Below are 26,983 nucleotides of genomic sequence, written 5' to 3'. Positions count from 1 at the left end.
AGATTTCTGTGCTTCACCATGTATGTTACTGCATAACCACATCGAACCAATAAGCCGCCTCGGACTTTCCGCTGCAATCAAGCAAGGACCAAATTTTCCTCACCACGCGGAGTAATCTTGGTAGCCTGTCGCCAGGTATGGGGTGCTGAGAGCTCAACCTCTTGACTACGAACTGCCGCATGTCCATAGTTCTACTGTTTTCCAAGGATCCGGACGCGGGAGTAGCGACTTCCAGACCGAAATCATGAATTTCTTGTCTTGTATTGAGTTTGAGTTCGCTTGATGTCGAGAGCAACAATATTGTTTGAAATGGTGTCGTGCTGGAAGAGTCGGGGATCGAGGACAGGGTATCAAGAATGTGCATTGCCATGATGTGACAATGCTTTTCCACGAGCTGATCCACATCTTGGGCGCTGTCCTCGCAGACATCTGCTACATCAAGAGCCAGACGTCGGGTCAAGAGGTCGGGGAAGACACGATATAGTTGTAGCAGGGCAGTCTCGTGATGACATTCCGCCATCTTGACGAGATGTTCTACAGGTGTGGCGGGATCTCCTGGATCCTCTATCTGCTGCACGTTAGGGACGGCTTGTGTGAATGCGTGCTGCTCCAGATCTGCAGCTTCTGCTATGAGATTCTGCAAAGCATCAAGGTGTTTACGTGAGGCAAAAGCATGACTTCTCGCCAGTAGTCTCTGCTTTTTGACCAATTGTATCACCTCAAGAAGGGTAGTGCTAATGGCATTAGCCACACCAGTAAAAGGATGAGGATATATGCTTGACGCGGGGTCATCTTGAACGTATCGGATCTGTGCTGGGATAGAGGGAAGACAATAAAACCCATCTGTGCAAGCAAAGAAGACCTATAATGTAGATTTCTGATCAGTACATCCACCGATAATGAGCAGAGGTGTTGTGGCATGACACAGATGATCGGACAAACGAGTTCTTGCACCTTCGTTCCATACGTACCTCGCAATAAATTTGTAGGCCCCAGAAAAAGCGAAGCTCACGGTCGCGCAACTTTGACACTTTTGATACGTCCTTGGTCGCCTCCAGTTGCAGAATATCGCGCAGCCTTTTCAAAGCTTTGAACGATGATGGCACATCTTGACTGTACATCCAGCTGATGCTAAGCAATACGAGAGCAAAGAGGTACTTGGAGTCATATCTTTGAGGCTCGGGTACACGCTCGAGCTGGTCTTGAGCCTGCCTCTGAAGGGCCAAAGCCTCCTCGCGGTATGATGAATCGTCCTTCGACAGAAATACCGCCGCAAGACCCTGGATAGCTTTGATCAAGAAGTTGTATTCTGCGGAGTTTCGCTGGCTATGCCAGACCTGTTTGATCAAATGGTCGAACGGATTTTTGCCGCCATCATAGCAACTGAACATGGGAGCAACTCTCGTGAAGTAGAAATTCATCAAAGCAGCGCTTCTATCAAAGCTTGAGCCGAGACCTGCTAGGTACGGTCCAATGTTGAGTTCTGTAGAGAAGGGGGACTGTGGCTGCATTACGTCTGCAGTCCATGTGGAGACTTCTTGGGCGTTCCAATGATAAGTGGCATTCTCGGGGAACTCTTCGATCGGAAGCATATCTGGAAACTCGAGAGCATATTGATCATCCCATTGAGCCAGCTCGCCCAATACTGTTGTCGTATCCATGAAGTCCGGTATCTCCAAATTTTCGAAATTAGAACCACCGGTGCCTGTATCGGTCTGTGTAACATGCGTCCCCTCAACAGCCGGACGATCTGGCCGTCGTGTCTTTAGCTGTCCAGCAGTGGATGTATTTTGACTGGGAGCCGTGCTGTGACGCCACTCTAGCTTTTTGCCATAATCGCATGATGACTTTCGCTTGCTACATCTCGAACATGCAGGCTTTGTTTCATCGCACTTGACCTGGAATCTGGTTAGCCAAATGTCGCAATATTGTGACCAGAAATGGCTAACATGTCGAGCCCTACACTCTTGACATCCTGTGGCTGAGCGTACGCCCCTCCGCATCTCGTGAACAGACTGTCGCTCGATCACTATTATCACGTCTCTCGGAACTCGGCGGAAGCTATGTGAGTTGAAGAATGATCAGAACAAGCCATGATTACAACCAAGATTTCGCGTTGTGTCTGAGCACATCTTCATATTTGTCTGTTAGCTGATAAGGCTCGCGATAAATCGGGCAGCCTCGGAGGCTTGGTCATGCTACAGAATTTTAGCGCGACGGATAAGACTAATTATGCATCACGAAACTAACGCGTGTTGCCAAGACCGGAAATCAACCATCATGTTCAGCCCCGCGTTCGCCCAAGGCGCCTTCTAGATACACCAGTGGAAAGGCACAATACTCTTTAGCACAAGCGATTTGTCCAACGAGAGCAGGTGTAGATGCATTTCTCGCTAAGCGTAAAATCAGCTACAGACAACACCCTGCCTTTTGACAGCCCAGCTACTCGATGATGCGCGGACAAATGGAGACGAACATTCGTCTCGATACGATATTGTAGCTATGTCAGAGTTGAAGCAGTCACCGACAATGGACCTATCAAGCTCCTATGGCCGCCATTAATCCAGTCTCCTCCAACCACCACAGAAGAATCTCGTTCAGTCCCTGAGCCTCCAGCTCGTCACCGAGCAAATAATCAGCCTTGTCATCCCACACGATCAACCCCTGAGTGCCACGCTCTATGGAACCTCTCTGGATACGAGCGCGTGTTTGACACCAGTCAAATGTGTAGCCTTTCATTCTCGGCATACTGTCTTCCGCGTACCTAGTGGCTTCCGCTATCTTGGGACTTGCCTGAGGCATAGCTCTGATCAATTGCCAGTATTTGCTCGCTTCCGCAATACCTTTTGCACCGTACTTTCGGGCAAGACCGTCACGGATCTCTGGATCGACCATTTGCCTTGCTGTCCTCTGCGAGTACTTCGAGAGCTCTTCGCACAGCGCTTCCGTTTCCTGATGAACAAAAGTAATACCAGATTTGTCGAGTGACTCGATCTTTCTCACAGCAGCGTCAATTTCGTCACGCATTTTCTTCAGACGGTAAAGTGACCATTGACTGTACAGTTCGGGCAGGTTGTCGTATGCTCTGAGATTGGCAAGTCGGCTGTCGTCAAAGCGGCCTAATTCAGCAGCTCGGAAGGATGTTATGGTGGTGATTCTTTCCGCCGAACCAAACGCGCGCGCTGCAAGATGCTTCACTTGACCACCCTGCAATACGACCGCCGTTCCCAGACCGGGTCCTCTGATCTGTACAGATAATTAGCTGTGGTGGACTCGTCCCCATACAATGATACTTGCCGCCTGGATGTCTCGTGCACTGACATAGGTCTCTCCACCCTTCATATGAGTGGTATCAGACAACATCAACACGCACACGAAAGGATACGAGTCCCTGCTATAGAGGAGTTAGAACACGTGGTACAGTTTTCATGTCCTTGTCATCAACATACTGCCAAGGTATGACCGAGGAGCCGGACAAAGGGTCATACGACTCTTCCTCCTTGGTCAATGGACGAGCTTCTTGCGATGGCTGTATCTTGAGCTGGCTCAGGACATCTCCAGATCCAGAGACTTGAATATTGGTATGTCCGATCTCAGTAGGCATGACTGCAACGACCTTGATGCCCAAGGCGTCTGAGATGATTGAAAGAGTATCAGGGTGTGTCCAGAAGTCGTTCACGAACTTGCTGACTTTCGCAAGATTTCTCAGCGTTACTGTGCCAGGGAATGGATGCCCGGCACATTGGTCGAAGACATCCTTTCTCAGGATGGCACGTCGATATGCCATCACGCCTTCTAAGGAGAGCAGTCTGAATGGTGTGCAACCCGCAATTGGCGTGGTGTATTCATGTTCCTGGATGCCCCACTCTGCGAGAGTGAAAGTCCTCTCAGCTGGGCTATAGTCAAGATGTATCTAAGATAGGTAAGTGGTGGTGACTCTGACTCTGACAGACGAAGCATACTTTCGGATCAAACACATCTTCCTGGTGGACACAAGGTACTTCGAACGACGGCATTGCGATTCAGTTTGGTATCTCGCCAGATGTTTGAAAGTTTGGCAGGCTATATGAAGAAGAAGTAAATGAGCAGCGTTAAGAATGAGTTATCAGACAATTATCTCAGTGTACCCCTCCTTGACGAACCTCGAGACGACGAAGTATCTCTCTCTCTATCAAGTAACACTTTCCAGGGCCATACTGCGATGCCGGCGAGTGTTTCCATCTTTTGGTATGAGAATCGGCCCTCAAGCTAGTCCCAATTGGGAGCCTCGAGACGATATCAGCCAGCCGTCCCAGCCAAGACTTTTCCGATAAGGCTTGAGAGAGAGAAGCTCACAAAATCCAACTGCACAACTTTTCAGCTCAAAAGAAAAGGCATGATAGCAATATGTACATCAATCATTGGTTGATGGTAATCTGTATCCATGAACGCTCCACTTGGATACACAGATAGGCGGTACTGTATCACTATACAGATGTGAGAGGCGGCACAGCTTAATAGACTTCCGAAGTCCCTCCAAACGTGCCGAGGGAGCAGTCTCGACCACGCAGTTTCTCGTTTTCTCCATTCTCTTCATTCTCCAGACAAAACACCCACAATGGCGCCGTCTCAAGCGGTCGCAGACGACAAGTCGGTACCTGTTCACGAATCGCGAAGTGAGGACGATGTGGGCGATGTTGTGTCTCTCAGCCATCTTCATCGTACGCTCGACAACCGTCAGATCCAGCTCATAGCCATTGGCGGAAGTATTGGTGAGTCGAATCGTGCTGAGATCTCATTTCTTTCTTCTCCGCGTGGGGCGATCACGCCAAAATGTCAAAACACACAATTTGCCCCAGACGAAGGAAAAAGAAAGAAAAAAGAGAAAAACAAAAACCCTCACAAAACTCTGGCATCTTCGTTGTGCGCTCGCGAGCGGTTCAGAAAAGACCCGAGCTGTGGGGAGGCGCGATGATTTTCGCTCAACTAGAGTCGACCACGGCGATGAGCTGCTTGACGCGCTCCCACTGAAGACGGCTCTGATTCGGAGACCATCCTGTATTTTGGCCGCGACATGCGTGACAGATTGCAGCATACGGAGAAATATCTAGGCTTGCCTTGTTATCGAGAGCAACGTGCGATACTTCTAATGTGTAGATTACTGACATGGCTCAAGGTACTGGTCTCTTTGTCAGCATTGGGTATGGACTCATCGAAGGTGGCCCTGGTAGTCTTCTTATCGCCTTCACGATCTATTCCTGCTGGTTGGGTCTAGTGAACAACTGTATGGCTGAAATGTCCATCTATATGCCGGTTACTGGTGGCTGGGTACGTATAAAAGTCTGACACCTCAACGGAACAAGCACGCTGACCTTGTCTGGAGGTTCGCCACGGCTCGAAGTGGGTCGACGAAGCATTTGGCTTCATGCTGGGCTATAATTTCCTCCTTTACGAATTATGTCTGATCCCCTTCGAAATTTCGGCGCTTAATTTGGTCTTGACTTTCTGGAGAAGTGATATACCGATATGGGCCACTTCGTTGGCGTGCACAGTGCTCTATGGTATTCTCAATATCACTGCTGTGCGTTGGTATGGCGAGAGCGAGTTTTGGCTCGCTTCCGGCAAGGTGTTGCTAATTGGGATCGTCTTTATGTTCACATTCATCACCAGTGAGTACAGCAAAGTTTTGAAACATTACCTCAAGTCTAACCCGAAACAGTGGTCGGCGGTAATCCTCAACACGACGCCTACGGCTTCAGATACTGGCGTGAACCAGGGAGTTTTGCAGCCTATGTCACTGAGGGCAGTTTGGGTCGCTTTCAAGGATTTCTCGGTGCCCTATTCCAAGCCGCCTTCACCATCGTCGGTCCTGAATATCTGTCTATGGTCGCTGGCGAGGCAGTGAACCCTCGCAAGACTATGAAGAGCGCTTTCAAAACAACCTACTGGCGATATGGTATCTTCTTCATCGGAGGTGCACTCTGTGTTGGCATCGTAGTGCCGTATAACGATGCCGGTCTGATCGAGAAACTCAATGGAGATGGATCTGGCACCGGCGCTGCTTCGCCATATGTTGTCGCTATGAGCAACTTGGGTGTCGAAGTCCTTCCGCACATCACCAACGCTCTGCTGGTCACCTCCATCTTTTCTGCTGGAAACAGCTACGTCTATTGCAGTACCCGTTCGCTTTATGCGATGTCGATCGATGGTCACGCTCCGAAGTTCTTCCAAAAATGCACCAAGAACGGTGTACCCATCTATGCTTTCATAGTACCGATGCTCTTCTCTCTGATTTCCTTCTTGTCAATCTCATCTGGAAGCGCCAAAGTCATCACCTGGTTGGCCAACCTGACAGAAGCCTCGCAGCTGATCAACTACATTGGCATGTGTACTGTCTACCTCTTCTTTTACCGTGCTCTCAAAGTTCAAGGCATCTCAAGGGATACTCTGCCCTACAAGGGCTGGTGGCAACCTTACTGCGCATGGTTTGGACTCGCAACAATGATTTTGACTGTGCTGTTCTACGGTTATACAACATTCTTGACTGGGTGGTGGAACACGGGAACCTTCTTTTCTTATTGTAAGTCATCGCAAAATAAGTACCGCTTTCCATTCTCTCTCATCACTTGGCTAACTTTACCTTCACCACAAGACACGATGTGTTTCGTTTCACCAATCTTATACATTGGGTGGAAGGTCATCAAGAAGACGAAGGTCGTGAAGCCAGAAGAAGCCGACCTCATTTGGGAGCGCCCACTCATCGAAGCTTATGAAGCGACACTCATTGACGATGGCTCGAAGGGATTCTGGGACGACTGCGCCAAAGCGGTTGGCCTGAGAAAGCGTCATAAGACTGACGAGTCTATTGAATTATCAAGTCCGGCCTCGTGAGTGGAATACGGGAGCTTGATATGCGATAGCTGTGTTGTATCCATTTGGAAGACATAATAGAGTATACGGACCTTGCAAGTAATTGCTAAAATTTGCTGTCATGACGAAACAAAATCTCAGGGTCCTCGGGAGAACAAATGCCCATCCTCGGTTTTTTCTTTACTTGCTTCACTGGAGGTGGACTTCGAGCGCACGAAGTATGCTAATCCAACACATTTTGTCACTCTCCCCGGACAATTGCAGATGGCTATTCAGCTATCAGAATGCATGAAGTTAGTGAGAACTGTAGCTGTGTTCAATGAGAGAGTAGAAGGTCGAGCTCTCACTGGCAGCCTCCTGCAAACTCGATAATTCGTGCATTCTGATGGTTAGTCAAAACGACTCCGCTCAGTCTGAGAGGCATGCGCTTGAAAGACCGACTCTCATTCCATCTCGAACGAGCATCCAGAATTGGCAAGAGGTTTCAGCTGCACTTTCCACACTATACCAACCTCCGACCAATCATTTTGTTCCGGCTTATCTAATGCATTTGTCTCTCTTCGCTTGAAACCTTAAGCCTTTTTCCTATTGCGTTCAAGCGAATGCCTTGTCTGCTGCAAGCGTTTTTCATACTTGGCTTAACACATTCACCTCCCGGCATGTTATGAACGACAATCAAAATCCGGAGTGTTTGTTTGTATTGACTTACGCGCGTAAGGAGTAAAAACGCAGGGGTCTGCAGACTTGTATATCAAGAGATGGCAGGAGCTACACAGCCATCCTGACTGAATTTATTGTTTCTCGACTTGGTAACGATGGTTTCACCTTTAGTCTCTGTTATCGTCTCTGAAGGCGAAGAATCTCAGCAGTTGCTAGCAACGACTTCTGATTCGTATGGGACGCTTGCGGGTATGACCTCAAACGATGGCACTCCGAACAACATTCCCTCCGCAGCAAAGAACGATGCCACAATGTCGCAAGCACTCGCAGAAGAAGCTTCCAGTTCTGAGGTGTCCAAGTCAGAATATCCACCGCCTCTCCAAGTTGCCGTCATTATGGTCTGCATTCTGAGTGCAATCTTTCTGATGTCATTGGTATGCTTCTTCTAGCCCCCTCCTACACAAGAATTTGTATTCGTCTTGCTAACCATGTCCTAGGATCGTACCATCATCGCCACCGCCATCCCCAAAATCACAGACGAATTCGACAGCATTGGCGATGTTGGCTGGTACGGAAGTGCCTTTATGCTCACAACCTCCTGTTTCCAATTGCTTTGGGGTAAATTCTACACATTCTATTCGCCGAAGTATGTTTTCCTGGCTTTGGTTGGCCTATTTGAGATTGGAAGTGCTATATGTGGTGCCGCAACAAGCTCGAGAATGTTCATCTTCGGAAGAGCATTCGCCGGAATGGGAAGTGCTGGTATCCTATCCGGGGCCATTGTGCTCATGGTATCAGCTGTTCCGTTGGCGAAAAGACCCCTGTATAACGGATACTTCAGTATCGTGTTGGGACTATCTTCAATTCTTGGGCCGCTGCTCGGAGGCGTTTTTACGACCAGCCTTAGCTGGAGGTGGTGCTTCTGGATCAATCTGCCTATCGGTGGGGTTGCAATACTGGTCATCTGGTTAGCGCTAAAGCCTACACCGGCGGCTATGCCTGGATTGAAGATCCGACAACAATTGGCTAAGCTGGACTTGCTGGGTGAATTCTTTCTTTTCTCTTGGTTATTATGCTTACTACTTGCCTTACACTGGGGTGGCAGCGGTTACCATTGGTCTGACTGGCGCATTACTTTGCTCTTCGCCCTGTTTACAGTATTCCTCGCTGCTTTTGCTGTTACAGAAGCGAAAACGCAGAAGACAGCGACAATACAGTTTCGTGTCATCACGAACAGGACCATGCTTGCAGCTATGTGGTACATGTTCTGTCTCTCTGCCACAATGCTTACCATGATCTACTACATTCCTTTGTGGTTCCAGGCAGTACAAGGAGTCTCTGCAATTCAATCCGGCAGAAATACTCTTCCTCTAGTTCTCTCGCTAGTAGCAGGAAGCACCTTCTCTGGTCAAATGGTCGGTCGACTCGGCTACTACACGCCATTCGCCATGGCCTCGTCTTGTGTTATGCCCATTAGCGCCGGACTAATATCAACCTTCGGTACCAACAGCGGTCCACATATATGGATTACTTATCAGATCATCCTCGGCTTCGGCATTGGTCTTGGTATGCAACAAGCTTCCATCGCTGTAATGACGGCTTTACAACCTGAAGACGTACCCATTGGCGTTTCTCTGGTCTTCTTCTGCCAACAACTCGGCGGTGCCATCTTCATTTCTGTCGGGCAGAATGTCTTTAGTGCAAGACTCGTCCATGGCTTGACTCGAGTAATCAAAGATCTCGACCCAGAGAAGATTATCGGTTCAGGAGCTACAAACTTGAGAAAGCTTGTGCCCAAAGAAAGCTTGCAGGATGTCCTTGTGGTTTACAATGATGCGTTGGGGTGGGTATTTGTCGTTGCTACTGTCATGGCTGCATTGTCAGCAATGGGGTCTTTTGCTTTTGAGTGGAGATCTGTAGAAGACGAACAGAGGCCCTTCAGCAAGAACGGTGATGACGAGAATCTGTTGAGCGGGAGCAGAGGTGAGCAGGACTAACAAGGTGCTATGTAGGAGGTAACTCCGTCAGCAAAGTCTTCTGTTTCTCTGCTGTCTTCTCGAGAGCTGTCACACTGTTCAAAGATGAGACGTTTTCGAGAATTTTGACTCATTTTCGAGGAGAGTCGTTCACCTCGATTAATGCTCAGGAGATCAATGATCCTAACTTAAACAGGGTCACTCCGCTAGCAACGGAACTAGGCCAATCGTTTCACTCACCAACAATCAACTTTCTGATCACCTTACAATTTATCAATCATCACAATCCGTACCATCAAAGCAATTTCCCATGTGAGAAAGCAGATCAAGCTCAAGATAGTTCCAACATCATGATCATGGTTTCCAAGCAGTATATTCAAATGATGGAGAAGTGGAACAGAGTATTTATTCAATATCTACAACAGAGTACAAGAGACAAAACATAGGAGATTCGTAAGATGATAGCTTTGCAGCTGCCAAAGGTGTAAAACAAAAACAAATCGTGAAGCTGCTAGCCAGCAGTGTCCAAATGTTTGGACAAAGCATGGTCTGTAGGCAGGGGTATATAGGTGGAGTGATGCCAAGAGACTGGATGCTCATTGGCAGGGGATGGGGTAGGTAGTCGCGCCCCAGTAAGAAGTCGAAGGCAGATCAAGACGGTTGTCTCTCGAGTTATTTCGAGTAGGCGGAGTATTTTGATCCGCGTGGGTCGCTCACAGCGTGAGACCATGATCATGGCCAGTGGACGGAAGTGGTAGGGTCAAGGTTTGAGCCAGAGGAGTAGAGATGTGATCGTAGGTGAGAAGATGAGGTAGAGATGTCTAGAAGAAGATTAGTCATCGCGCGAAAACATCAGACTGGGACTTAAACTCACAGAAAAGGAGAACACAAGCAAGCAAAATCAAGCAGGGCTAATAGCCTCACTCCTGCTCGGACTTCTATAATCACTCGTGAAGTCCGATCGCGAAGGCTGCGAGCTCAAAGCTCTCTCGTGATATCTGGCAGCATGGAACATGCCCTCTTGATTCTTGCTCCTGATCTCTCGCATGTAGTCGTTTTGGTTGTTGGTTGGTCGCCAGCCATAGTTTACGCCGCGCTGGTCATAGTCTTGTCGGCGGTATACCCAGCCTACTGCTCCTAGACAGCAGACGAAGGCGCCGCAGCAGACTATGACGATGACGATGATGGCTCCGTTACTTAGAGCCATGGTGATGCGATATGGTGTGTGAGTGTTTGAAGATGTCGATGATGGAGTGTATGAAGTCTTGTCGAACGTGAAGCGAGGGACTGATGGATGAAAGAATGGCGTGACAAGGATTGGAGTGGTGTAGACGTATATGCAGAAAGGAGGAAAAAAGAGCTGAAAAGAGGAGGTCTACCATTACTATATCTAGTCGCAGAGCATGTCGCGTTGCGTAAGCTTGTGACACGAACGGTGCAGCGAACGGATCACTTGGTCTGAGGCTGCAACAAGAAAAATACCGGACGCATCATACCACAATAAGAAAAATTGCCGGCGCATCATACCAGAATGGGCAACGATTGAGGCTGAGGCGATCAAGCCGTTCATGGTTCAGAGAAGATTCTCGTGGTCGTATGCGTATGGCCTCGTATCTACCATAAGAATCCAAGACTGTGGATCTCACCGGGGCTTTTTCCTCAAACCTTGCCAGCTGCAGGTTCGCAACGGCTACCGCTTTCCGCAGCGCAAACCCTTGAACGCTTCGAACCAAGCCTCGGAAAGGTCGACATGATTGCTTGGTATGTCTGCCATAATTCCGATGCTCTTGGGAGACGACGCGTCGTCAACGTCGATGACACGGCAAGAGGGTGGTGATGATGTGGACTGGTCTGATCAAGTGATGGCGCGAGCGGAAAGCTCGGAAACCGGCTGCGACTTGTTGGGTGTGGAGAGGTGTGGCTTTGACATGTGAACGTCAAATCGACGCGTCTTCTTGTTTCAGCCCAGCTGCCCCTCAGATGTTTCTTTTATGGTTGCCACGATCCCACCTGGATATAACTCAAAAGCCTACAGCACTCCTTCGGTCAGAGGGACGCAAAGTTCAGGTACAAGGTACATCTGATGCGATGTGGTGACATGATGGTTTCTTGCGTAAAATTGCTTGCTGTACAAGACCGTTGGTGCGGCATATTACAGAGGGCCTGAGAGCCAAAAACATGCCACCAGCCATCCGGATCAAACATGCGACCGGCACCCGACCACCATGGAATACTGCGCAGCCGCCGGACCCGACTGGATAACCGTGTCAACCATGCATGCACTGCTTGACTCATTCGCCATAACAAAAATGCCACTCTTGGTGGTGACATGAACTGGAAGTCGCGAGTTCAAAGGAGAGGGAAAAATGAATCATGCCAGGGTGACTCAAAGATATGATGGTCGTATGATAAATGCCGAGGGTGGTATTATCGACATGCTGCGAATGGATGTTGTCGATGGAGTGCGTTTGGATGTGGATGATTCATCAGACGTAGCTCGGATCATAGCGGACTCTTTGACCGCTCATGGACCACATAACGTCTCTGTTCAGTCTACGCACCTCGGCCATGTATTCTTCTTGGATGGCGGCAGGTCGGCTCCGGTCGACGGGTTCGGATCGCTTGCCAAAGGACAGGGTGAAGAGGGCATAACAGCAGAGGCATACGGCGGCACAGCCGAGGATGACAAGGAAGATGACGAGCCCCGACGATATCATCGTCGCAATGCCTCTTTGGCTCGATCAGCTTAACTCTCCTGGTTTGGCGATGAAGACGAAAGCTTAGGACATTGGTCGATGGATGGATTGGGTGCAATGGCGGTTTGTCAGGTGGAGGAATGCGATCGAGGTTGGTTGCGGATGCTTTTCTCTGCCCTTTTCTGGGTCAGCTTGCGCGGGGTCTTGACGTGGTACAGTATACCAACCAGCAGGATTTCAGCCTTGTGGCGTTCCGATCAGGGTTGAGAAGTACCAGCTTGCTGTCTTTGATTGGAGTGAATGCGTGGCGTTGATGTTCAAGTCATTCTGAATCTTCTCGAGAGTTGTTATCACTTGTTGTTTAGGGCCTCAGGGAAGGAGCTATCATCATGCGACTGCCACGTTCCCGAGCTGTCAAACTTGGCAGGTACGTTTGCGTTTGTTTGAGCATCACTCCTTCTTGTTCATACACCCCGGCGCGGAACGAGCAAAGTCATGTTGAGCAGTTACTTACACTTACCTTTTGTTCACAACCTTTGTCTAGAAGCACTTGAACAAGACAAAGTTCGAGTAAACTCTGTCGCTACTAGCCATCACCCGCAACCACTCCTGCGATGGTTCGGACTGTAGAATGCACAAGGTTTTGTAAGAGCGCTACAGTCGTCCGTGAAGAAGCGCTAAGTGCTACGCTCTTGGTGAAGGCTACCTCTATCAGGGCAAAGACTGTGCGTCTCTACAGCTATCTATACGATCATATTTCTAGCCTATATCAAGCCTGGAAGCCATCTTGATCTGACTTTGTCCATATACTCCTTATACTTCTTGCCAAGATCTACCTTTCCTTCATTCTCAGCGCCAGAAAGCATTTGCTTCTCCTCCATCTGGACACCAGTGCGATAAACACCCACGATGCCAAGGAGGCATACAGCGAGAGCTGGAACTCTCCAACCAGCATCGTCTCTACCCGCAAGTGCAGTCAAGGCTCCAGTCCAACCAAGAAGATAGGCAGTGTAGGCAGGGTGACGGACATAAGCGAATGGACCGAAGTCAATGATGAAGTCGGGTGTGTTTCCACCAAAAATTGCGGGCAGTCGTCCTCTTTGAGTCGTGTACGCAGTCCAGCTGAAGAGTGAGACACTCATAGCCGTGAGTGCATTGCCGATCAACTGTAGGGGACTCGAGCCTGGGGCTGGTAATAGCAAAGGTGACGACAGCAGAGTACCGGCACCGCTAAAGGTAGCAAGGGCGGCAAAATGGAGCGGGTATGCGAAACCATTGCTGGGTCGAGGGAAGTTGATCAGGATAGCATAGGCTTGATTCAGCAATGTGCCAGAGTAAAGAATCGATGTTGGTGAAGACAATAGGCTGCTGGGATGTAAGTCTGCGATTGACAGAGCCATTTTTAGATCAACGTGATTTAGGTTGTCGAGTTCAGTGCAAGAATCTGTTATTTCTCAGACGTTGGTGAAGAGTCGAGACAGATCAGACATGCAGAAATGCAGAAATGCAGAGACGCAGGAGTTGACTCGTCTTGTCTTCTGAGACGTCGAATCGTCGGACGCTTCTACGCAGCGCTGGAAAGAATAGCACACAGACCGTTTGCTATCAACGAACCAGTGAGCGTTTCAGCTTTCGAGGGTAGATGTCAAGTCAGACAGTGGATGACAGGTGCAGGACTGGGCCGAGCCGCAAACGATGATTGACAACAACAGCTGACAGATGGGATGCAGATGTTTCGGACTTGAGTCAAAGCCAAAACTTGTGTGGTTCATGTGGTTGTCGGAGTAGCAGCGTGGAGAGACGACTTTAGCTGCATGTTGTGCACGAGTCGTGACGCTATGGCCGGCTGTTGGTATCAAAACCCTCAGTCTTTGGACGGATTGATATACATCTAAAACATGCTGATGGACAAGAGATTCTTGCAACATGTACGCCGCGTTGGAACAGACATGATATCCAAGTCGAATTCAGGATGTCCGGATTCTGTAGGATCCGCTTACATGGTACGGAGTTCATGTATTGTTGTGAGCTGGGAAGATGCTTGTTGTGGGCTGGAGATACCATGGGCTTGGGTACCCCCAGCTGCTGAGATGAGCCAATCAAAAGAGACAATCATGCCAAGTCCGGAGCATTTTGAGATTGATGCTTGCACCTTCCGTTGCAATTCCCCCTCCCTTTCCGCTGCGACTGTCTTGGGTGTGTTTGTTTCGTCCAACGAGTCGTTGTCTCTCTTCCCAGACTGCTGTCAAGGAGAGAACAGCCCCCAGCGAACTTTCTTCTCCTTCTTGCAATTGTCGAATATCCATTTCCTTTTCTTCTTCTGCTTCTGCTTCCATCCTTTGCTTTGTCATTTTACTCGCCCAAAACAACCTTTCAACGGCCGCCCACTGTTTGTCGCCGGCAACCCACAACAACAACATCCCGCATAACTTATCATATCGCCTACGCCTCTGATGCAACCCATTCGCTAATCCTCTTCTTTCGACGATACTAATCCTGTTCGATTCTTGCGTGTCGCGACAAAGTCGCGCACCTGCGGCTGTACACAATGGCCACGACCGCCAACATGTCGTCAAACGGCGACGACCCCTTCGTCAATCCCAATTCCTCCCAACCGAGTCCGCACCGCTATGCCTCGTTCGACAACCAGGTCTTTTCCCTCTACAACTCTGGTTCTCCAGCTCAAGCGAAGCGCGCGCTTGAGGCACATCTCAAGGACACAGAGCGACGCATTCAAGATGCCTCAAAGCTCGGCACTACTCTACTGCAACAGCGCAAGGATTTGGCTGCCCGCCTGAAAGAAGTCGAGGAGGGCGCATCCGAGGACATCACACCCGAATTGCAGAAGAAGTTGGATCAGCTGGAGAAGGATTACACCGAGATTGGCAAAGACTCAGCTCGTGCCTTTTTGCCAAAGTCACGCATTGTGTCAACAGACTTCAGCGCCGCTCCACCAAGCCCTGCCCTCTTTGTTTCCGAGGCCCGTCCTTCTCCTGTCAAGCGCAATCCAACCGAGGGCTCCAGACGACAGCGCAACCAGCCTACCAATCGTGTCCACGATATCGAGTTTGCTACAGAGATCAGCACATCCCTTCTGGCTCAAGTCAGACAGCTGCAAGCAGTTCTGGCTGAGAAAGAGAATGCACTCAAGGATGCCACAGCGCAGAAGGAGCAGCTCGAGACAGATATCACAAGCTTGATGCAGCGATTGCGCATGCTGGACGAGAGCGAGCAGAAGTGCAAGGACGAGAACTGGAATCTCGAGACACAGATGCAAGACCTGACAGCGCAGCTGAGAGAGGCAACCGACAAAGAGCAGCGCTTGTCGCAACAGCTCAAGTTTGCACAGGCCGAGAAGGACACAGCCGAGCGCGAGCTGGAAGAACTCAAAGCTGCTCATGGGAAGCTCAGTGATGACCACGAGTCAGTCAAGAAACACCACGAAGCCGAGCTTTTTACCTTGCGTCGCGACGTCAACAACCATCAGACAGCGCGTGATGGTCTGCTTAAGAAGGTCGAGGAGTTGACAGCGCAAAACACTCAGTTGGCAAAAGCCGTAGCTGCTCGGTGGAATGCCGACAGTCAGCCTCAGGACAGCAATCGCTCCCTAGGCCGCGACAATGGTGACTCGGAAGTCGCGACTCCAGATGTCTCTCCTCAGAACTCGCCCATCAAGCCCACCCCCAGACATGGCATGCTCGAAACCGAGACTCTCAAGTCTTCTCTTACCCACGCCCACCGCATGATCCAGAACTTGAAGAACAACATCCATCGTGAAAAGACGGAAAAGTTTGAGCTCAAGCGTTTGCTGCAGGATGCAAGAGACGAGCTTGATAACAAGCGCACCGACGGTGGTGTTGGTCTTTCTGTGAACAAGAAGCGTCGCTCTGACGACAGCGGCATCAAGTTCAACAAGGGTGCCCGTGCCGACAAGCTCGGAGCTGCCAGATCCGCTAAGCACGAAATCATCATGGACGATGACGAGTGGGAAGATCAATCCCTGATTGAGAGCCCTAGCCGTCCTGCTACTCGCAACATCAGCTCGGGCGTTGTGCCTTTCGGAAACTTCAACTTTGGCAGAACTGCTGGTGCTTTTGGCAAGCCCGAGAGCGCCGATACTACTGATGCATTCGAGACTGCTGACGAGCGTGGAACCACCGATGCCTTCGAGACAGCCAACGAGGATGACGACAACACCAACACAGAGACTGAGGGCGCCTTCCAGACCGGTGCTGAGACCATCAACGGCGATAGCAGCGACGATTTGACCGAGACTGAATTCAGCCCTACCAAAGACCAAGGTTCCTCTTCCCGACCAGTATCCAGACCCGGCCCGTACGCCACTAACAAGGCTGAGAACCGCCTCTCATTCATGTCCACTGCCTCAACGTCCGCAGACGAGTTCGAGAATGTCAAGACCCCTGTCCAAGGTCAGCAGCCAAAGTACAAGCTACGCCTTAGTAAGGGTCGTCGCTCAAACAATGGGTCTGCTCGCAACAGTGCCATCTTTGCCAGCGATTCTGCCGACAGTCCCGCCAGCCAGGCCAGCCAGAGAACTCCTGTTCAATTCGGCCAGAGTCTCAGTGCCGAGCTTGACGGCTTGAGCAACGACAGCGATAGTGGTGAGGAGACATCAACCGATGCAGGTATCGAGTCTGCTCCTATGAGTCCTGAAGCTGTCATAAGACCTACTCTTGCCGATGCTCCCATCATCACTGAGGTTTCGAGGCCCAAGATGGTTGATTCTGCTATGATGACCGAGCCTTGGGAGCCCGAGTCAAAATCTGTCGTGGGTGTTGCCGCCGGCGTTGTCGGCACTGCCATTGCTGGAGTTGCTGGTTACGCACTTGGCCACTCATCTTCTCATGACGACGACAAGACAGCACTCAACGAGACCCCCAAGGATGTTGCGGAAGACGCCGTTCAAGCCCCTTCTGCTGCAACCTCAACCTTGCCGGGTCAGTTTGTTGATAGCGAGCCAGCCTCCACGGTTGCGACACCGAAACCGTCGTCGGTAGAGACCGAGCGCGAAATCGTCCCTAGACTTGTTCCTACGCCTGAGGTCAAGAAGAATTTCGCTGGTATTGTCTCACAAGACTTTGCACCAGTCGTTCCAGCCCAACCTGCGCCACAACCTTTGAGCATGGCAAACTTCTCAAGCACCCACACGGAACCTGTCGCTGCAGTGCCAGTGCCCAAAGAGGTTCCACAATTCGCCATGTCGACATTCTCATCCTCGCATACCGAACCAGTCACCGCGGTGCTGCCTGTCAAGGAGGTCGAAAAGCTGTCGATGTCGACCTTCTCTACTTCCCACACCGAGCCCGTCATGGCGGCTCCTGTGGTCAAGGAGCCCGAGAAGTTCTCCATCTCGCAGTACTCTGCTACCCACACAGAGCCTGTGGCGCCTGTGTTGGAGATCAAGGAGCCCCAGAAGTTCTCCATCTCGCAATATTCTGCTACACACACAGAGCCTGTTGCACCCATTGTAGAGACCAAGACTCCCGAAGTGTTGTCTCTCTCCACCGGCCCTGTCTCGCACACAGAGCCTCTCGCACCTGTTTCCATGGCTAAGGAGCTTCCATCCTTTGCCATGTCTCCTTTCAGGTCAATGTCATCGGAGCCTATCTCACCTCCTACGCCGGAACCTATGCAGACTCCCTCCTTGGAATTCTCATCTTTCACCACCTCTCATACTGAGCCTCGCACTCCCAGCATGTCACAACTGGACAAGGAGGTCGAATCAAAGAGAGATGCCTACACATTCTCGACCGTCCGCTCTCAGCATTGGGAGCCAATCGTTGAAGAAGAGGCCTTCTCTCCTACCAGACGCAGCTCAAAGCCTACGGGTTTGTTCCTGATGGAAGATGAAAAGGCGCTGCCCGAGGACATGAACAAGAACATTCCGGGCACAGATGCCGCTCGACCTGGCGCTGCGTTCCTTGCATCCGAAATCCAATTCCCACCTCGAACTAGCAGTAGGGATGGTCCCCAGAACAAATCTCTAACGCAAGAACCTCGTTTGTATGGTGGTGCCAAGGGAATTAATCATCATGAACCAACACTCGTCTTTGCGGACGAGAACAACACAACTCCTCAAATCGAGCAGGAGAGCCAGTTCAGACAACCGTTCGCAGAGGTGTCCAATAATGTCGGTACCAGTCAGCGCAGCATGTCGAACAATGGTGAGAGACCTATCATGAAGCGTACTTCCACTTCTGAGATGGGAACTCAAACCGCTGTCTCGTCTGACGAGATTGACAAGATGATGAGACGCAAGACTCCGTTGACTATTCCAGCTGTCAACATTGATGAAGGAACACCGCTTAGACCTGAGAGTCCGAGAAGGGCTTCAGAAACACCGTACGCGGCCGATGGTGCTAATATGAAGGCGCCTCGTCGCCCCGCCAGCTCTGGCAGCATGTACAAGAACACCGTATCGCAGCCACCTCTTCCTCCAGACCACAATCAACGCATTGCTGCAGCTGCAGGACAGAAGAACTTGTCTGCCGGAATGGCACCTCCACCAATCCCGACAGGCTCGCTCAACAAGCCACCTCCATCACTTCGTTCGCGCACACCAAGCATCAGCAGATCCATTCAGTCCGGACGTGGCACTGTCACCCGCGCCCTTGCACCGATTCCTGCTGGCCGTCCAGATCCAATGTCGCCTACTACACGCGCCAGCTCAATCTCAAGCTTTGTCTCTGAGGTTGATGAGCGCATCCAACCTGGTAGAGGAGTCTTGTACCCTGAAGATATGTTACCTGCCACTGATCCTCGCATGATCCAAGCTATCACTCAGACCATGATTGGAGAATATCTTTGGAAGTACACACGAAAGGCTGGTCGTTCTGAAATTAGTGCTTCAAGACACAGAAGATTCTTCTGGGTCCATCCATACACCAGAACGCTGTACTGGAGCGAGCATGACCCCTCAACACTTGGCAAACAGCAGTCAAAGGCCAAGAGTGTCGCTATCGAAGCGGTTCGCGTCATTACAGATGACAATGCATACCCACCTGGCTTACATAGGAAGAGCTTGGTGATAGTAACTCCAGGTCGTGAGATTGTGTTCACAGCACCCACCGCTCAGAGACACGAGACTTGGTTCAATGCACTTTCTTACCTCCTGCTTCGCACAGGATCTGAGCGCGAAAACGAAGAGATGACTCAAGATATGGTCGACGAGTTCAACCCGACTATGCGAAGTCAAAGCCGTAACACTGTTCGCACCCGTATGAGTCTCAGCAGTTACAACAGCAGGACCACTCGCAACTCTTCACCGCAAAGACCTCACGCTTCTGAAGTGCCGTCATTGGCGAACAGACAGTCTGCGGCTGCCTCTCAAAGACGAGGCGCGCAGACTCCTGGTTCGGCTGATGGGTCTCAAGGACGCATGGGCATCATGGGCAACTTATTCAAGAGTCCAGGTGGAAGTATGCGTGGCAGCTTCTCCAGCAGGCGGAGTAAAAGTGCTATGAGCACACGCCGGCCGCTTGAGCCGACGATCTATGATGCAAGTGTGGTCGAGGATAGTACTGAAGATCTGGGTGCTGTGCTCACTGGACATATGCACAACCACGATGGATTGGAGAACGTGAGGGCGTGCTGTGATGGTGAGTTTTCCCTGAGTATCGCTTAAATCAGTCATGTACTAACCTACCATAGGCAAACATGATGTTGGCTCTTTGTCTAGAAGTGCAGGACGACATGTCATGGGTTCTATGCGACACACCCACACCAACGGTACAGCTATGTTGAGCAACCAACATTTGACTGCAGAACCGTTATCTACTTCAAACCGTGCGCGACGAGAATAAGCCAGTCTGATCTTACTGATCTCTCGCCTTGCACCATTTTCGTATTTCTGATTCCGGCCTGTTTTGCGGCATGTCACTGGCTTGATCATTGTCTGGGACTTTTTTTTTAACTGTTTTGTTCCAGCTTACCACATAGCTTACTCTTCATCTTCATTCTCCTTTGTTCCTTTCACTGCCTTATAGATCTGGATTGCAAAAGGATCAGTTCTTGTTTTGTATCAAGTCGCACATTGCCCATTACTTCATCTTGTCAACAATATCTCAACTTGAGCTGTTGATCTAGTGATTGTATCCTCTTATTCATGCAATACCCATATGAAAAGCACTCTGAGTCTGTTCGAATATCTCGTGGTAGTTGATACGCGCAGTCACAGCGAGTTTGTGTTTCTGGAATGTCAAGCTCGGCTAACATGTCCCAAAACTAAGCTCATCTCAGATAGCGTGGCGCGATTAAGCTTTCGAAGCACGCGATCAATCCTCCACGAACGAAGGAAGAGAGTTTAACGAAATCAAAAGTTGTCTCGAACCTCAACAATAATGTTCTCCTTTTGTCTCCCTTTAACATCATCGCCTTCAGTTGCTTGACTCGTGGGACAGTTCTCGCGGCCATGTCTATTACTGCTGCTTATGATGCGCAGCCGAGCAAGACTGTAGATGTGGGCGCTTATGGCGTGCAGGATAACGTTCAACATGGCGACTTTGTTACGGAGAACGAAGAGCGTGATTTGAGACGTGGTCTTGCGCAGAGGCATATCCAGATGATTGCGCTTGCTGGTATGGATATCGCTATGTTTGTATCCATATCGATTTCTGACTAAACCCCTCCACAGGTGCCATTGGAACTGGACTCTTCATTGGACTCGGATCTTCTCTGCAGACTGGAGGACCTCTGGGTGCTTTACTTGGCTATGCTTTCGTCGGTCTAATTGTTTGTGCCGTCCAATTCGCCCTTGGAGAAGTCACTGCCCTTCTACCCGTCACTGGATCGTTTGTCCGCCATGCCGAGTTCCTGGTCGATCCTGCTCTGGGATTTGCTGTGGGTTGGAACATAGTTTACGGAAATTGGCTTTCGATTCCAGCGGAGATATCAGCCATCTGTGTGTTGTTCCAATACTGGACTGATATCAATTCGTCGCTTTTCATCGTCATTTTCATCATCTTGACCTTTGTGGTTGGAATTGCTTTTGTGGGAATCTATGGAGAGGTCGAATTCTTCTTTGCCCTGCTCAAGATCCTACTGGTTGTTGGACTCATCATTCTAGGTCTTTGCATTGATCTCGGAGGTGTACCTGGAACTCCCAGAATTGGGTTCAGGTATTGGTCAAAGCCCGGCCCCTGGGTTGAGCACATCGCGACTGGATCTTGGGGCAACTTCCTCGGCTTCTGGAGCGTCATGATCAATGCAGTCTTCTCCTTTGCTGGTGTCGAATCTATCGCCATGGCCGCAGCCGAAACCAGAAACCCTCGCCAGAACATCCCCAAAGCGTGTAAAAGAGTCTTTGCCCGTGTTTCTCTTTTCTACATCCTCACGGTCTTGATAGTTGGCATGTTGGTCTCCTCCGACGACGAGCGCCTCCAAGACGAAAGCGGTACTGCTGCACAATCTCCTTTTGTCATTGCAGCTTCAGCGGCGGGGATCAAGGCCATTCCGTCGATCGTGAATGCTGTGGTCATTACATCTGCTTGGAGTTCTTCTAATCAGGCTCTGCTTGCTGGAACTAGAGTACTTTACTCGCTGGCGTTGAAGAAACAGGCACCTGCAATTTTCCTCCGCACGACTTCTTGGGGTGTGCCTTATATGTGCGTGTTGCTTCAGACAGCATTCATGTTCTTGGCCTTTATGAGCTTGAGCTCGGGAGCATTGACCGTGTTCTACTGGATGGTTGATTTGGTCGGCTGTGGAGTTTTGATCTCTTGGTCTTGCGTCTTGGTCAATCATCTCAGATTGCTGGCTGCGATGAAGAAGCAGGGTATCGCGAGAACAGAGTTGCCGTGGCATAATAAGTGGACTCGTAAGTTGAAACAATCGAGTCATGATGATGGAAACGATACTGACCAAGAGCCAGCTTACTCCTCTGCCATTGGATTGGCAGCGTGTCTGTTGATTCTTCTCACCAACGGCTTCTCGGTCTTTACTCATGGTGGTTGGTCTGCGAGCTCCTTCGTTTCGTCTTACCTGTACGTTGCACATCCTCTCATATTTTAATGCTGTTTACTGACCAATTTCACAGAGATATCCCTCTGATTTTGATCGCCTACCTCGGCTGGAAGTACGCCAAGGGTACAAAGTTCGTAGCTCTGGAGGACATCCCCATCAGAGCTGCTCTGGACGAGATCAGGGATAACCCAGAGACACCTGAGCCGATGAGAAAAGGCTGGAAAGGTGTTGTGATGAAGATGCTTTGGGAGTAGCTTCAACTTCAGTTCTTCTCACACAGTACCATGCTTCGATAATTACAAATTGATCAAACCATCTTTGTGTTCGTGTCCGTCAAAGTCGCCAGACTCATGGTGAAGACCTTGTCACTTTGGACTGATCGCTCCTGCCGAATTTCGAATCATGCATCAGCGCCTTCAGGCCCCCAGAGCCAACAATGCTCTCATATACCCCGTAAAAACTTATCGCCACATTCATGTTGTACCCAATTCCTCGCAAATAGTCGGCGGCCCCAACCCCGCAAAAAATTACATAGCCCCACCACCGGCAAACCGCCGAAGCTCAAGCCAAAAAAGAAATTTCTCCGCTGACACCAGATGATCTGCCAAAAGCAAAAGAGATGAGTTCCGACACGGGGAATTGAACCCCGGCCTCCTCGGACCTGGTTGTTCTTACGAACGGTTTGAGAGCGAGAAATCCTAGCCACTAGACCATATCGGATTTGATGGAAGAAACAACACAAATTGCAGATATGACTCATCGATTGCCATGCCAACGAATGCGTTCCAGCTCAAGGCGCATCTAGTCGACCACTCCCCGAGCCTCTTCAAGTATGTACTTCGAAGCAAGGGTTCTCGATGGTCGTCATAGCATTGTTTCGTGAGCTTGAGATCTGATCCATCGCATTGTGCTTGTAAAGTTACGTAGGGCCTGGTTGGTACGTCCTTCAGTGCCAAAATATATCACCCTTGACCGCGCTTAGAGTCTTTCGGCCTGTAAGAATGCACAATTTTCTTGAGACCCTCACCCTTATCCGTGGAGAGATGTTTGGAATTTTGCACTCTCAGTGGAGGCTATCGTAAATTTAGTAGAGATTGTGCATTTCTACGATGAAGTGCGCGACAACTTGGAAGCAAGAGAGATTGACTAGTGTGATAGTAAATTGGAATACATCGCCATCTATAGTGTAAATAACCCGTGTCCTTGATACAAGGCCAGCCAGTTTACTTGCTAGCAACAACTCCAGTTTCTGCCATGGAGAGCTGATCAAGATCGCTATCGATTGAACGCCCTCTGGCTCCTTCCTCAAGTGTGACAAATCCGAGTGCCTGGTACATAAGGACAACGATAGCCTCCTCAATCAAAGCCATACATAGCATGATGGTAACGTTGCCATAAATAGAGCTGAATGACCTCAAGTTGGCAAAGATGGACACGGCAGAGTATGCAATGCGCACAGCCAACAAGGGCAAGCTGATAGCAAATACGCCGACAGCAATCTTTTGTGTCTGAGACCCCGCAGCTCTTGCTTTGCCGAGGGTGTGGATGGCCATGAAGACAATCAATGCCCAGGAGATGATAAAAATTATGATACTGGCTTTCTGAATGCTGTCGGGCTTGTATGAGCCAGTAGAGCCCCAGTTAGAGGTTGCTCTAATACCGCCGGCAATACCGAGAATGAGACCGACAGTGACCAGGATTTGGCAGAATTTCATCGAGTCGCGGCCAGCAACCTGAGGGAAATCGGTGCCTGCGCGTTGAGCCAGTCTCCTCAGAAGTACGAGAGAAGCCGACAATAGGAGGGAAACACAGATGGAAAAGGTCGTAACATAGCCAGCCCAAACGCTTGTATTGGTAGGATAGCTAATCGTTGCTAATTGGAAAGCGGCGCAGAGGATTCGTCCGATGCTGAAGACGAGTAAGATACGCTCGCTGGCAGTCTTTCTGAGTCCATGTTGAATCAGTCGTATCGTCGAGAATATTGCTGTGCCAGTGTAGAATATCAAGACGGCGATGAAGACGGCGTTACGTTCAGTCAACATTGTGTATGAGTGGTTGTTCGTATTGACTCTGAGGCAGATGAGAGTGGTTCGAAGATTCTTGGAATTGTGATGAGTTGTGTATGGAGAGGAGTCCTGAGAGAATTGGACGATGACAAGAACATGCAGACCGTGAACGGAGAGGTCTTATATGTTATTACAACATTATAACAAAATCCTTCCTGCCTGGTGGCAGTGCTTCACAGCGCGCGCAGGCTTCCGAGTTGGGGTTAGTCCATCACCAACACAAGCAATATCGCGGCTTAGAGACAAGCACATGTCAAGACTTACGGAAGCTCTGACGATTCATCAACAGGCGGGAGGATTCTGTAATCGCAAATTCGGTGCATGTGGATATGGAAGCAAGGAGTTGCTGCAGCGGTGACTGGTGGGGCAAGCGCCGTGAGCGCGCTGCATACTGAATCGGGTATAGCGTGCGGCGAGTAAGATCGCCGAAGGATTCAGGTCGCCTTTGCACTCTGGATAACTCCACTCTCAAGCAATGTCGTTTGCCCTTGTTCCTCTTCTGGAATGCATCGCGCTCGCCAATTTACCTGACCGTGATGCCTTATCGTGGAAAGCCGTCACAAGGTTGCGATGAGTGTCGTAAACGACGCAAGAAGTGCGACCTTCGACCCGGTGGATGTGGGCGATGCACAAATGCACGTCGTCAATGTCCTGGATATCCCAAGCCAGATGAATTGAGAATATGCGACCAGAGTGCCGAAGTCATTTCCAAAGCACGCGTCGCACATTTTCGAGAACGTGCGACAGACATGATTGACGCTTTCGATATTTCGACTCGATCATCCTCTCCGTACTCTTCAGACAGCTGCTCATCGGCCGGTCATTCGCCTTTGACGATGACATCCTATGTGTCTCCTCCATCCGTGGATAGCGATGACCAGTCCTTTGCATTCTTCTTCAACAACTGGGTGATCAACAACGGCATGTATCATAATTTCGTCCACGAGCCTGGTAACAAACACCTGATCGCGAGCATAAAGGCTTTCAGCATTGCTAGCTTGTCCAAAAATTCCTCGGACAGGCGTCTACTTACCTCAGCACAGTATCAGTACACCACCGCATTGAATCTCACCAACACTGCTCTTCGGAATCCTGCCCAGGTTCTGCGTGATGAGACATTGCTTGCTATTCTTGTGCTCACAAACTACGAGACCCTGACAGGCGGAGTCGAGCGAAGTTTGAGTGCCTGGGAGCAGCACATCAATGGTTCAGCCTCCCTACTCGGTCTTCGCGGCCTCGAAGGTGTTCGAGGCAAGGCTGGTCGAGTACTCACCTTACATGTCATCACCGGCATCAATGTCGTATGCTTGCTTCGCTGCTTGCCTACTCCACCAGTTGTCCATCTGTTGCAGGCAAAGATCTTTGAGTTTCTTTACGAGCCAGATAATCCTGTCATACGATTCCAGCGGCTGAATCTCGATTGTGCAGACTTCAGACACGCCGTCACGTGTGGTCTCATCACATCTCCAGAAGCGATCATTGCTCGTGCCGCTGAGCTGGACTTGAGGCTCACGACCGCATTTGCTGGTGTGCCGCAAGGCTGGGACCCCGAGATCATTGCGCACAGCGTGAAGAGACACCATGTACAGGCTGGACTACCCGGCTTTGAGCTGAGGTATGCAGATCAAGCGACCAACTATATCTGGGCGTCGTATCGTTCTAGCCGGATAATGGTCAACGAGATTGTGCTTCAATCGATTGAAAGGGACACACACGTACATCGATCTGCTTGGGGGCACTCACACACCATAGTGCGGCAATGCCAGACTGAGATCTTGGCCAGTATGCCCCAGTACACATCGCAGAGTGGCGAGCAACTTCCATGGTCTGGCTTCAAACGCCCTGTTCGTTACTTTGTTCCTGAGGCTGTGTCCAGCAGTCTCCCTATCATGCGGGCATTATCCGGTTATGGTGTACTGTGGCCGTTGTTTGTCGCTGGCACATGCTCCACGACCACTTCTGAGATCAGGGATTACGTGGCAGACGTGTACGGATACTTCGGAGAGCAGTTGAAGATTGAACAGGCTCTTGTGCTACGTCAGATGATCTGGTCGCTCTCCAGAGCCACCTCAGACCCAAGGCCTGGCAGTGGCAGTGTTTTGAAGAACGACACGGTACATGGAGAGTATAACAAATGAGCTCGGCACGCCTGATGACCCTGAGTAATCGGAGTGGGCAGGAAAGCCGATGCCCTTATCCACGCGACAGAATGCTCCGTCGCTTTCCTAGAAAACCCGACTTCACCGAGATCGGATGTGCAAAATCAGGCGGAGAACCAAACAGCCAAGCAAGCCATCAGTATCATATTGGTGGCTGGACGAAAGCAAGAAAGCATGAAAGCATGAAGCACAGACTGGTCTTGCCAACAAAGGACTTTTGAGTTCTAGAATGCCTGACCCCAATCTCTCGCTCCGCCCTGCCAAGGTGTGGAGAGCCGCATACCAAGCCCATCGGACAGCCGCCAAGCCGACCGCAGCAAAACGTGCCATACCCCGCCATGCATCTCCGACACTTCGCACTGCACGTATGGCTTGGTATAACACTTCCAAGCAGTTCGAGAGCCATGTTGCATGCCTTGGCTGACTTGAGCACTGTTTGAATTGTTGGTCAACAGTGACATTGTGACTTTGAGGCTTGGTTTGTCCAAGACCAGACGCGTAGGGTGAAGTCGGGACACAGTTGGTGACCATGTTGCAAGTATCCTATAAAGTCTGATGAGACTCCAGCATTTCATACAGCATCATCCTCAAGTCAG

General features: G+C 50.1%; 11 protein-coding genes across 11 annotated transcripts; 5 read left to right on the top strand and 6 right to left on the bottom strand.

The window, feature by feature from the left end:
- Nucleotides 1-25: 25 nt before the first annotated feature.
- M438DRAFT_378774 (uncharacterized protein) lies at nucleotides 26-2,003 on the bottom strand (the record flags this gene model as incomplete). Its single annotated transcript, XM_029908848.1, has 3 exons — nucleotides 26-862; nucleotides 972-1,898; nucleotides 1,950-2,003. 3 exons carry the CDS (start codon nucleotides 2,001-2,003, stop codon nucleotides 26-28), a joined length of 1,818 nt encoding a protein of 605 aa, XP_029754809.1.
- Nucleotides 2,004-2,351: 348 nt separating this feature from the next.
- M438DRAFT_370089 (uncharacterized protein) lies at nucleotides 2,352-4,109 on the bottom strand. Its single transcript, XM_029908155.1, has 4 exons — nucleotides 3,963-4,109; nucleotides 3,450-3,913; nucleotides 3,286-3,391; nucleotides 2,352-3,246 (listed from the first exon to the last, which is right to left on the bottom strand). The coding sequence occupies exons 1-4, from the start codon at nucleotides 4,014-4,016 to the stop codon at nucleotides 2,539-2,541; spliced, it is 1,332 nt and encodes a 443-aa protein (XP_029754808.1). The 5' UTR covers nucleotides 4,017-4,109; the 3' UTR covers nucleotides 2,352-2,538.
- Nucleotides 4,110-4,597: 488 nt separating this feature from the next.
- M438DRAFT_285294 (uncharacterized protein) lies at nucleotides 4,598-6,870 on the top strand (the record flags this gene model as incomplete). The annotated part of the gene is made up of 6 exons (XM_029901519.1): nucleotides 4,598-4,751; nucleotides 5,156-5,307; nucleotides 5,363-5,492; nucleotides 5,532-5,648; nucleotides 5,699-6,559; nucleotides 6,632-6,870. 6 exons carry the CDS (start codon nucleotides 4,598-4,600, stop codon nucleotides 6,868-6,870), a joined length of 1,653 nt encoding a protein of 550 aa, XP_029754807.1.
- A 913-nt stretch (nucleotides 6,871-7,783) lies between these two features.
- M438DRAFT_307670 (MFS general substrate transporter) lies at nucleotides 7,784-9,726 on the top strand. The gene is made up of 2 exons (XM_029902311.1): nucleotides 7,784-7,943; nucleotides 8,007-9,726. The coding sequence occupies exons 1-2, from the start codon at nucleotides 7,821-7,823 to the stop codon at nucleotides 9,504-9,506; spliced, it is 1,623 nt and encodes a 540-aa protein (XP_029754806.1). The 5' UTR covers nucleotides 7,784-7,820; the 3' UTR covers nucleotides 9,507-9,726.
- A 439-nt stretch (nucleotides 9,727-10,165) lies between these two features.
- On the bottom strand, nucleotides 10,166-10,783 carry M438DRAFT_170999 (uncharacterized protein). The gene is made up of 3 exons (XM_029899121.1): nucleotides 10,434-10,783; nucleotides 10,360-10,411; nucleotides 10,166-10,306 (listed from the first exon to the last, which is right to left on the bottom strand). The coding sequence occupies exons 1-3, from the start codon at nucleotides 10,690-10,692 to the stop codon at nucleotides 10,246-10,248; spliced, it is 372 nt and encodes a 123-aa protein (XP_029754805.1). The 5' UTR covers nucleotides 10,693-10,783; the 3' UTR covers nucleotides 10,166-10,245.
- Nucleotides 10,784-12,945: 2,162 nt separating this feature from the next.
- Nucleotides 12,946-13,323, bottom strand: M438DRAFT_378769 (uncharacterized protein; the record flags this gene model as incomplete). The annotated part of the gene is made up of 1 exon (XM_029908847.1): nucleotides 12,946-13,323. One exon carries the CDS (start codon nucleotides 13,321-13,323, stop codon nucleotides 12,946-12,948), a length of 378 nt encoding a protein of 125 aa, XP_029754804.1.
- A 923-nt stretch (nucleotides 13,324-14,246) lies between these two features.
- Nucleotides 14,247-20,124, top strand: M438DRAFT_370084 (uncharacterized protein). Its single transcript, XM_029908154.1, has 2 exons — nucleotides 14,247-19,800; nucleotides 19,853-20,124. Exons 1-2 carry the CDS (start codon nucleotides 14,730-14,732, stop codon nucleotides 20,002-20,004), a joined length of 5,223 nt encoding a protein of 1,740 aa, XP_029754803.1. The 5' UTR covers nucleotides 14,247-14,729; the 3' UTR covers nucleotides 20,005-20,124.
- Nucleotides 20,125-20,535: 411 nt separating this feature from the next.
- M438DRAFT_401064 (uncharacterized protein) lies at nucleotides 20,536-22,488 on the top strand. The gene is made up of 4 exons (XM_029909506.1): nucleotides 20,536-20,778; nucleotides 20,835-22,016; nucleotides 22,071-22,182; nucleotides 22,236-22,488. The coding sequence occupies exons 1-4, from the start codon at nucleotides 20,613-20,615 to the stop codon at nucleotides 22,414-22,416; spliced, it is 1,641 nt and encodes a 546-aa protein (XP_029754802.1). The 5' UTR covers nucleotides 20,536-20,612; the 3' UTR covers nucleotides 22,417-22,488.
- Nucleotides 22,489-23,311: 823 nt separating this feature from the next.
- M438DRAFT_307660 (uncharacterized protein) lies at nucleotides 23,312-24,539 on the bottom strand. The gene is made up of 2 exons (XM_029902310.1): nucleotides 24,493-24,539; nucleotides 23,312-24,417 (listed from the first exon to the last, which is right to left on the bottom strand). Exon 2 carries the CDS (start codon nucleotides 24,202-24,204, stop codon nucleotides 23,386-23,388), a length of 819 nt encoding a protein of 272 aa, XP_029754801.1. The 5' UTR covers nucleotides 24,205-24,417; nucleotides 24,493-24,539; the 3' UTR covers nucleotides 23,312-23,385.
- A 225-nt stretch (nucleotides 24,540-24,764) lies between these two features.
- On the top strand, nucleotides 24,765-26,366 carry M438DRAFT_378765 (uncharacterized protein; the record flags this gene model as incomplete). The annotated part of the gene is made up of 1 exon (XM_029908846.1): nucleotides 24,765-26,366. The coding sequence occupies one exon, from the start codon at nucleotides 24,765-24,767 to the stop codon at nucleotides 26,364-26,366; it is 1,602 nt and encodes a 533-aa protein (XP_029754800.1).
- Nucleotides 26,367-26,447: 81 nt separating this feature from the next.
- M438DRAFT_170936 (uncharacterized protein) lies at nucleotides 26,448-26,904 on the bottom strand. Its single transcript, XM_029899120.1, has one exon. It carries the CDS (start codon nucleotides 26,791-26,793, stop codon nucleotides 26,530-26,532), a length of 264 nt encoding a protein of 87 aa, XP_029754799.1. The 5' UTR covers nucleotides 26,794-26,904; the 3' UTR covers nucleotides 26,448-26,529.
- Between the last annotated feature and the right edge of the window lie 79 nt (nucleotides 26,905-26,983).

This window comes from Aureobasidium pullulans (assembly GCF_000721785.1).
Source record: "Aureobasidium pullulans EXF-150 unplaced genomic scaffold scaffold_45, whole genome shotgun sequence".
Classification (NCBI taxonomy): domain Eukaryota; kingdom Fungi; phylum Ascomycota; class Dothideomycetes; order Dothideales; family Saccotheciaceae; genus Aureobasidium; species Aureobasidium pullulans.
This window is presented reverse-complemented; position numbering and strand designations above follow the sequence as displayed.